The sequence below is a fragment of the Phoenix dactylifera genome, unplaced genomic scaffold, assembly GCF_009389715.1.
Source record: "Phoenix dactylifera cultivar Barhee BC4 unplaced genomic scaffold, palm_55x_up_171113_PBpolish2nd_filt_p 001500F, whole genome shotgun sequence".
Taxonomy (NCBI): Eukaryota; Viridiplantae; Streptophyta; class Magnoliopsida; order Arecales; family Arecaceae; genus Phoenix; species Phoenix dactylifera.
Window position 1 is genome coordinate 84,054 of NW_024068811.1, and position 10,795 is coordinate 94,848.

General features: G+C 38.1%; 2 protein-coding genes across 2 annotated transcripts; one reads left to right on the forward strand and one right to left on the reverse strand.

Moving 5' to 3' along the window:
* The first annotated feature begins 3,765 nt into the window (after positions 1–3,765).
* On the forward strand, positions 3,766–6,538 carry LOC103708732 (GDSL esterase/lipase At5g55050-like). The gene is made up of 5 exons (XM_008793787.4): positions 3,766–4,016; positions 4,641–4,750; positions 4,879–5,118; positions 5,398–5,647; positions 6,160–6,538. The coding sequence occupies exons 1-5, from the start codon at positions 3,782–3,784 to the stop codon at positions 6,378–6,380; spliced, it is 1,056 nt and encodes a 351-aa protein (XP_008792009.1). The 5' UTR covers positions 3,766–3,781; the 3' UTR covers positions 6,381–6,538.
* A 1,437-nt stretch (positions 6,539–7,975) lies between these two features.
* LOC120108699 (L-ascorbate oxidase homolog) lies at positions 7,976–10,792 on the reverse strand (the record flags this gene model as incomplete). The annotated part of the gene is made up of 4 exons (XM_039122375.1): positions 7,976–8,515; positions 9,194–9,272; positions 9,373–9,738; positions 10,677–10,792. Coding segments are annotated over 4 exons (774 nt in total), but the record flags the coding sequence as incomplete, so codon positions are not given.
* Positions 10,793–10,795: the final 3 nt, after the last annotated feature.

A 10,795-nucleotide genomic window follows, 5' to 3' on the forward strand; every position in this document is an offset into this window, starting at 1 on the left:
GGTGCAAAGCCTTCGCACATTACCAGGAAGCAAAGGTTGAAGCTTGATGATAAGACACTTCCTTGTATCTTTGTTGGTTATGGTAATGAAGAGTTTGGATACAGATTATGAGATCCAGTGAAGAGAAAAATTATCAGAAGTAGAGATGTGTTTTTTCATGAAGGTTAAACCTTTGAAGATGCTGAAATGGCCGAGAAATCTAAGGATATGGTAGAAGGTGCTATCGAATTTGTACCTATTCCGACACCTTTGCAGCATACTACAGATGGGGGAGAGGTACAATATGAATCTAGCAGAGATGAGGTACCAAAAACTAGTGGCAGTGATATGTCAGAAATGGGTATGGATGATGATGAGATGCTTGAGATGAGGTTAGTGAACAGGGGGAGCAGTCTACTCAACAAGAAAATGCAAAACCTGAGGTCAGAAGATCTGCTAGAGAGCATAGACCATCATCAAGGTATCCTACTTCAGAGTACATTATGTTTACTAGTGAAGGGAAGTCAGAGAGCTTTCAAGAAGCACAGTCTCATGAAGACAAAGTTAATTGGATGAGAGCTATGCAAGAAGAGATGAACTCTTTGCTGAAAAATGACACTTATCAGCTTGTGGAGCTTCCTAGAGGCAAAAAAGCATGGAAGAACAAATGGGTGTTCAAGTTGAAAAAGGATGGTAATGGAAAGCTAGTGAAACACAGAGCCCGGTTGGTTGTTAAAGGCTTTGGTCAGAAAAGAGGCATTGACTTTGATGAGATTTTTTCTCCGGTTGTGAAGATGAGTTCATCAGAGTTGCCTTGGGTTTGACAGCTAGTTTGGACCTTGAGCTAGAGCAATTAGATGTTAAAATTGCATTTCTTCATGGTGATTTGAAGGAAGAGATCTACATGGCTCAACCTGAGGGGTTTGAGGTGAAAGGTAAAGAGCACTTGGTTTGCAAGTTGAAGAAAAGTCTTTATGGGCTTAAGCAAGCACCAAGGCAGTGGTACAAGAAGTTCAACTCATTCATGGTCGATCATGGGTACAAAAGAACAGATGTACATCATTGTGTTTACTTAAAGAAGTTCAATGGTGGGAACTTTATTATTCTCTTGCTTAATGTAGACGATATGCTTATCTTAGGTCAGGATGCAAAAATGATTGTGAAGTTAAAAGAAGCTTTATTTAAGTCTTTTGATATGAAAGATTTAGGTGCAGCACAATAAATTTTGGGCATGCAAATTTATCGTGATAGAGAGGTAAAGAAGTTATGGTTTTCACAAGAGAAATATGTTGAACGAGTGCTTCAAAGATTCAACATGGCAAGTGCTAAGTCAGTTAGCACTCCTCTTGCTAGTCACTTTAAGTTTTCTAAATGCTCATGTCCATCTACTGAAGATGAAAGGAAATCCATGGAGGCCATTCCATATTCATCAGCTGTGGGGAGTCTTATGTATGCTATGGTGTGCACACGACCAGATATTGCCCAAGCAGTTGGTGTGGTTAGCAGGTTTTTTCAAATCCAGGCAGAGATCATTGGGAAGGTGTGAAATGGATTTTCAGGTACTTGAGGGGTACTTCTGAGTTGTGCTTGAGGTTTGGTGGCTACAAATCAGTGTTAGAGGGTTTTACAGATTCTGATATGGCAGGAGATTTAGACCACAGAAAGTCCACTTCAGGATATCTGTTCACATTTGCTGGGGGAACTGTTTCATGGCAGTCAAAGCTTCAAAAATGTGTTGCATTGTCCACTACAGAGGCATAGTATATTGCTGCTACAGAGGCCACCAAGAAAATGCTATGGATGAAGAGATTTTTTCTTGAGCTTGGGATATCGCAAGACAAGTTTGTGGTGTTTTGTGATAGTCAGAGTGCTATGGATTTGAGTAAAAATGCTATGTATCACTCTCGTACGAAGCATATAGATGTGAGGTATCATTGGCTACATGATGTAGTAGAGAAGCAACAAGTGCGGCTTGAGAAGATACACATAGATAAGAATCCTTCTAACATGATGACCAAAGTGCTTCCTAAAGAAAAGTTTGAGCTTTGCGCCAAATTGGCGGGTTTAGGCTCCCGGTGAGGAGTCATTAGTTGGTTCTCCTCCCTCATGGGCTTGGAGGGGGAGATTGTTATGTGGTTTGGGCCTTTTCTTTTGGTTCAAGCCCATGGAACCTCTTAAGTTATTTGAAGCCCAACTTTAAAGCCTGGGTGCTGTTTTTTCTGGATATAAAAATAGAAGCACGAAAATCAGAGCTCTTTGTGAGGGAAGACGGCTAGGGTTTGGGGAGAGCTTGTGTGTCCTACTCCTATGTCCATTGATACTCATTGAAGCTTGTATTTTCAAGGGTGTAGTTTCTTCCAACAAGTTGTTTGGAAGATTTTGTGTTGGAGTTGGCTTGTTCATGTTCATGAGGTAACCCTTGTATTTCTTCTCCTTTTTGGATTGTGTTGGCTCAAGTGATATATGTTGATACTTAAGTAGAAATCACTATAATTTGTTTATTATAGTGGAAGTTTGATCGGAGCATGACCCGTGGATGTAGGCTATATACCGAACTACATTAAATCTTGTGTCTCTTGTGTATGCCTTTTATGTGTTTGATGTTTTGCTGCTTAGAATCAGTCCATACATTTTGTTTGCCTAGCATTGGTATTTGTGGTGACTAGCTTCCATAGATTTTGTATTCATAAACTTACACGTAGTTGACCATATTTGGTTGAGTTTGTGATCTCATAAAGTGAGGGAGTGTTTTCCCTACAACTTTCTCCCTTCAAAAGTTAAAAAGAAACAAAAACCAAAAAACAAAAGGAAAAAAAAAGGACAGCTACCGAGACACCGGAGGTATCAACAGTGTAATAGATCGAGAGAGAATCCTGACGGGCCGAGGTTCCTTTGGATTCTGTGAACCAATGTTTGTTGCTATCCTTCCACACTTGAACCCTACTCCCCTTAGGGCTTTTCCTCCTCATTGGCTGGCATTTGCCATCCCTTAGAGAATAATAAGGCTATGGGAGCAAGCTAACAAGCTCCTAAGAAACCCATATCTCCTTCCTGTCTGCCTTGAAAACCCACCATAAATTCACTTAAAAACGACCAGTAGTACCACGACCCACACACACAAAAAAAAGAAGGGACTCTCTCTCTCTCTCTCTCTCTCTCTCTCTCTCTCTCTCTCTCTCTCTTCAGGTCCGTTCGGGTCGAGTCGGGTCCGATTCAGTAAACCCAGATTCGATCCAGAAAATGATTCGTATCCAATTTTAGAATCCGACCTGAACCCGCGGGTTCTAAAATTTGAATCGGGCCGGGTCCATTTGCAGCCTTAGTAAAAATAAAGCATTAACAATCACAACAATAGCAATTCATGGGGTAACACTTGCAGCAGTAGCAATGTGGCCTGCTATAGTCTTTTAGAGCTATAGATTACCCCAACGTCAATGTGTGCTTGGAGAACGTAGCAAAGCGGTGTGAATTTTTTCCATAGGAAATTTCCCTCATTCCATTCTTTCCGAATTTCCCTAATTAGCCTATTTACCTTATATATATTAAATATTAGTTGCATATCTTTAGCATATTTAGATTATAAAAATATTCCATGCATAGCTTTAGCATGCTTAGAATATAATAAATACTTGATATATATATATATATATAGCTTTTACCAAATACTCATTGCATATCTTTATAAGCATATTTAACCGATATAGATGGTTGACGTGGAATCCTCCAAAGATGTATAAATATTAGTTTAGCTTAAGAGAATATATTCATCACTTCTCCACATATTATTTTCTTAAGACCGAAGATGGATCTTTCTTGTTTCATTGTCATCTCTTTGGCTACCATGGCTTGTAACATGGTTGGTGAGAGTGCAAGCGTGCCTGCACTTTATGTGTTCGGGGACTCATTGGTTGATAATGGCAATAACAATTACTGGACCACGACGGCAAAGGCAAACTTCCCCCACAATGGCGTCGATTTTCCAGGCGGGACTCCGACAGGGAGGTGGAGTAATGGCTACAATACCATAGATTTCTTGGGTATGTCTTAATTTGAATAGGACAGTGGTTTCTACGGTTTCTTGATGAAAACAAATTGCATGATTATTCTTATATTCTTTCTTACATTTTCATTCTTTAGATATTTTCAACTCTCTCCGGACTCCAACAAGTTTTCTTCATAATTGCAACCAGTAGAGATATTGTTTGCACAAATAAAGCTTCTTTTCAGCCAAAGGCTACCAATGAAAGATAGAAAAAAAAATAAATATTGGCTTTTTTTGGAGCCTTTTAAATCCAACAATAAGATTTGCAATAAAAAAGAAATAAGAAATGAAGCTCCTTACAAATCATTATTTTGGTTTGTCAAAAACAACTTAGATCTATGGCCGGAGTTTTAAGGTGCAAGACTTTTTTGTGGTAAGAGAATTTTGAGCCACACCCTTATGTAGGAAAATGGAATCTTTTCTCAGGGAGATTTGCTCTATCCTGAGATTTTTATATCAAAGGAAAGCTTGGACTCAGAAGCTCTGACTTATAATCAATTAATATGGAATTTTACGTTATCCCTGTCTACCAAATGAATGGTTCAAATTCGTATTAAAACGTGTTATAGATTAGATATGGCTATTTAATTCAACCGTTTTTTTTTTTTTTTGTTAACAGCTTCGATGCTAGGATTTGATTCAGCCCCCCAGCCATATCTTTCACCGGTCAAGAATACAACGCAAGGAGCAAACTTCGCCTCCGGGGGTTCTGGAATTCTTGATACTACTGTAAGTGATGCTTTAATCAAATCTCAACGTACCACTGGACTCAGCTAATAAATTACTTTCTTGCATTATGTACTCTTCTGCTCCTCCTTAGGCTAATGTGCTTTCGTACTGCTTCAAAATTCTTCCAGGGACCAACCACCATTCCCCTCAGCACTCAGATCAACTTCTTTCAATCCGTTGCTCAAAACCTCATGCAACAAATGGGAAGTCAACAGGCCACACTTCACCTCTCAAAGTCTTTATTCCTCATCAGCCCAGGAAGCAATGACATGGTCGCATATTACATGGGCGGATCTGGCCCTCCAAGTGAAATAACAAAGCAGCTCCTCATCAACTCTCTTGTACAGGAGCTGGAGACTCACTTAAGGGTCTTTCTCTCTAGATCTCTCTCTCTCTCTCTCTCTCTCTCTATATATATATATATATATATATAACAAAGCAGCTCCTCATCAACTCTCTTGTACAGAAGCTGGAGACTCACTTAAGGGTTTCTCTCTCTCTCTCTCTCTCTCTCTCTCTCTCTCTCTATATATATTATATATATATATATATAGATAGATAAATGGATAGATGGATGGATGAATGGATAGATAGATAAATAGATAAGAGTGTAATTATGACAATTATATATGTTTGATGTATGGCAGAACTTGTACCAGCTTGGAGCAAGAAAATTTTGGATGCAGGGTCTCTTTTGCATCGGATGTGTTCCATCTTCGAGAATCATAAACCCCTCAGGGGGATGTGTGGAGGACGGGAACGATTTGGCTAGACGGTTTAATGCGGCTGTCACACAACTAATGGACCGTCTCAGTTCCACTTTGGCGGGGATGAAGTACTCCCATGCAAATGTCTTCAGCATGATGTCTGCAGTGCTAGCAAATCCTAGTGCATTTGGTAAGAATATTCAGCATTTAAATCTCTACAAAACTAGCTGTAGTAGAATTATTTTGTTGGCATTTATTGGAAGTTCTCTACCTTTGATCCAATAAAGTTGAAGTGGTAACGACAATGCTAGTCATACCTGATGACTATAAACATCTTATAACTCCTAAACCAAGAACAAGAGAAACATATAGGATATTGATCAATTGTTATCATGATAACCACTTGCAGAACAAGTTTTAGATATAGATTGTAGGTTCGATAAATATTTTATCTTGACGACAGACCGCTCCAACAAAGCAGCAAACTCATTGTTGATTGAAATATTTAATAGCTAAGAATTTTTTGAAATTTTGATCAGAACATATCAGCTGATCACATTTTAGTATTTTAGTTGATACTCTCTCTTCATTGTTCGATGGTAAAGACATCGAAAAACTCGGTAGATCAACTAGGTATAATGCTCGAAACCTAAAACATAACATATCTTAATCTCTCTTTTTGATTTTCTGGGGTGGTTTCAGGCATGAAAGAAGTCCGGAGTGCATGCTGTGGAGGTGGAATAAACAATGCGCAGCTTCCATGTACACCAACTGCTTCAATGTGCCCTGACCGTAACGAATACTTGTTCTGGGACTTTGTTCATCCCACACAGGCCACATATAATCTAGTGGCATTGCAGTCATTCAATGGCTCACAAAACTTTGCCACACCCATAAACTTGATGCAATTGGCTCAAAGTTAGCAGTTTCTGGGTGTCGAAGCCTTCAAAGAAATGGACCTTAGTTTGTTTCCTGTGGCTTGTATACCACATAATAAAACTAGGAATTCTAATGCAGAAAAAGAAAAACGTCTTGATATTCAAATCTCCTTTTGCTCATCTTACTACAAATTATTGAACAATTGTTGCTCTCCCTGTAATATCAATAGAGAAAATGGACTAGGACTTTCAAAGCTTTGCAGAATTTACCATTAACAACAAGCACTAAGGTCTAATAGAGGCTTTACAAGATCATGCCTGCTAATTGGTGGACTGGCACTCATAGTAATTGCAGATTAAGCATGCAACGGCGAACTCGTTTATTGGGAGATAGTTTATCTACATGGCCATACATCAGTAGGGAATCTTTTTCTTCTAAACAATAATTAAAGAAATTAAGTGTTTCTTGGTTCGTTGTTGATCAACATGATGTTAATTAACTTGGCTCAGCTAATTTACCTTATACTATTTATTGTTGGAGTTTTAACTTAAAAAAGAATTAATTTAAAAAATAAATATACTAGCTTTATCTCTTAAATTGTAGATGTTTTAAAAATATTAAAACTTCTATCTTCTTCGGACTCTTCTTTCAGAAGAGTTAATTATGACTCTTTTGAAAAGAATATTGGTACTCTATCTCCCGAGATATCTTCCACATGCAGAGTTCTTTTATTTTTCAACTTTTTATATTCTATATTTTTTTTACAGGTTAGTTAATTCTAGTTCTGTTTTAATAGGTAATGATGCTTCTTGCAAAGTCATTGGAATAGGAAATATCAGAATTACTGTATTTGATGGTGTGATTAGAATGTTGTGTGATGTTAGACAAATTCCAAATTTGAAAAATAATCTAATTTAATTACCAGGATGAAATTAATAGTTTTTAACAAAATTTCCAGTTTAAATTAGCTCTTTCTAGTTTCATTTTAATTTTTTACTAGTTTGTATTAATTGTTAACTATTATATTTTGGTTCTAAAAAACCTAGGTGCTTGAATCGAACTATAAACTCGACCTGTCACAATCCTACCACTCGAACCCAAACATGTTGAGTTGGGTCATGGACATACAGGATCCTGACCCACTAGATCTAAAATCCTTCTAATGAATCCAATCTAACCTAACTTAATCAATTAATAGGTCAGGTCCTGATCTAAAATCATTGTCCGAATATGAAATTGGGTGAGGTTAGGATCAATGATACCCGAGTCCGACCTGACCAAGAAGCTGGACCCCTCCAAAACATTGTGGTATCAAATTCTAGTTTAAAATCAAGTCCAAGTAGGCTGGCACAAATACGAATTTCAATCTGTAGATGGGGTCTTTTGCAAGATGATCTGCAGCCTATTAGATTGATGCAGTGCTTTTAGCTGATGAAAGATGCCTGGTCTGCTCTTGAATGTGACTTCAGAATAGATTGGTTTGCTCAAGAAACCTCTAGGGCCACTGCAGAGTGTGCTACATATTATGCTTTCCCTTTGCAGCTTTCACATTGCCATATCTTTTACAGGCTTTCAAGCAAAAGGAAAAGGATTAGTATAAATATTCTCTATCACACTCCTATATTATCTAATAGAAGGAAACAGCAAAAATGGATAGACTTCATACACATCCATCTAAAACAATTAATTCCATACACATATAAAACTAAACATAATTTCATTAAGGAAATGAAATATATTATCCCTCTTAGCAGAAATATTCTGAGTTTCTCCTTCCAAATCTCTTCATGAGGGTTCCCTTTGGGAAGAGAACCCCACCACCTTATCTATGCCTTTGACTTGATACTTGACACTAAACAACATTTCCTGCAACCAATAAATAGAATCATGGCATATCAGTTTTCATATAACTGAGTCCTTATAGTTTCCTTTTACTGAAGCACCATATCTTCTTCCATGGCCAAGTTCAGAGAGGACGAGTGTGATGGCCACTTGCTCTGCCACAGAGCAGGGCATTCTTGGGGATGGGATACTCATCCCTTATTGATTCAATTGGAGAGTATACACGCAGATAAAATTGCTGCCCGAGATACCGACGCGCCCAATACTCGCTCCTCACATTCCACATCCCCACATTGTCAAGCATAAGATATACTGCAGTCCATGACTTGGGATATACCTACAAGAACAACAATGGTGGCACCATGATTATCTCCTCTTATCATCACCTTTTCCATGTAAGCAACAACATTAGCAAGAAACAAAATGTTAACTAAATTATTAGACCTCTTTCTTTTTGTTTTTTTTTTTTCTTTGAACTTTCTTCATAGCAAGATGCACTCAAGGGTTCAACACCTAATTGAATTCTAAGACAAATTAGATAAGTTATTTAAAAAATAAAGCACACTCAAAAATCACAAAATTACAATGGAAACATGTACTTATACATAAGTAGTAAAGCCTTATACACTCCATTTTTGCATTTTCTGTTAATTCTTTAAATTTTTCTTTACTTGTTTAGAAGTGACTAGTTTTCTAGGATTTCCCCTGAAAGAATTTGATTTTTTATAATAATCCACATCTACAAAGAACTACTAATAAAATAGTCATTGTTTAGTGTTCAATATTGCGAAAGAATTTCTATTTCATGCTGAAACTCGTTTTGTTATGTTTGAAACTGATTTTATAAACCAATGCTTGAGTTTCTTGTGCATTAATATGTAGAGATCAATCTATAAAATTTTTGGTTTCTTCCTAGGCATTGTTATAGGTTGGTGCATCAACTTTCTAGGCTGTGCAAACATCAGAATGCTCCATAATATTGCATGAGAAAACATGGTAAGAGCTCAGTTCTTACTTGGGCAGTGCAGCGAGATACTGCGTCTCTAAGGTTGTAACCTTTTCGGCTGTCTGGCCTCCACTGCCCTCCATCCATCCTGCAAACAAAAAGAGAACCAACACCATCTCCAGTATGATAAAAGATTAGGCAGGGAGCACAAAAATCAGCTATAAATCATCAAGAAATGGCCACCATACCCCACAACCCAGAAGTTATAGCCATCAAGATGCCAGCTCTGGACAATGTCCTCACTGTTCTCGAACACAATCTCCACAAAGACTCGGTAGTTGGCAGCCATGACCGAGGTGTCGAGGTACTCCTTTCCACCTGGGGGGTGGTCGGAGATGCTTCCAAGCCGGAAGACTCCTCCAATCTTGAAGTGGTCGGCGAGCTTTAAGGGGGTGTCCGGCTCGACATAAGAGACGCTGTTAACTGCGTAACGCTGCTTGCCGTTCACCTGGGCGGCGGAGCTGGAGAGCTGGATGGTCCGGGTGACATTGATCATGCCGTAGTGGTATGAACCTTGGGGGTTTGGCCTTGGTCCGCTTGCAGTAAGGTTGGTCCTACGATTCCAGAGATACAGCAACGAGCAAGAATGAAGATATCATGAATCAGCCTTCACTTAGTAGGGGACTCAAGAATCCACAAACTGAATCTATGTTTTAAAAAAAAAAATTGAATTCGCCAGTTCATGCTCCTCATGTTTCTAGTAGGTTTAAGATCAGATGTTAATGAAGAGAGTGCAGCAGTAGTAGGTTGATTCAAAATATAATCAAGCTACTTGGGAAAAAAATAATTAGAATATATTTGAATGATTGAGCTAAAAATTATATAGAATTCTTGGTATAATCAGCAAAATGATTAGATTGTAGGCTGGGCTAAACCTATATTCATAAATACCTGAAAGTACTGTATTGTATAGAGAGAAAAAAAAAACCTGCCTATAAAATTCTAGCCACTTTTAGATATATATAATATAGGCTTAATTCAGCCTATAAACTTATGATCTTGCTGGTTGTACTAGCTTAACCGGTGAATTATAGGATTTTTAGCCCAATCATCTAAACATACAATTAAAGTAGATCAAAAAACTCATTTTCGGCCACCGTAAGATGGGTCCAATAGGTAGAGAAGGTTAAGTGAAATAATAATGACATGATGTACCTTTTAACTTAGTTAATAACTGAGATAGGTGGCCATTTGGTCTAAAGTCATGTTTTTGAGCTATAAAAAATGAAATAAAATGAACAAAAAATGAGTAAGATTGAGACAAAAGAAAACAGTATCCACAATTTAGACTAAAATTTCAAACTGAGGCCAGTCATGACTAGGGCACATGTAGGCCTAGCACTAAACACCGAACCTCTGCCATGATAATGACCCAAATCACAACAGGTTGGGCCCAAGATTAGCATAGGCCAAGCCCATATTATTTTCAACAATTCTATATATGTATGCATGAATGTATGTGTGTAACAAAGTGATGGAAAAATAGTAATACCTAAATGAACGGGCCTGATTAAGAGACCAGTCAATCTGGGTGGTGGGCCCACCAGGAATTGGGCCAGAAACCTTCTGCCCGGAGCTACTGTAGTGAAGAACAGCAGGTGTGGTGAGGAC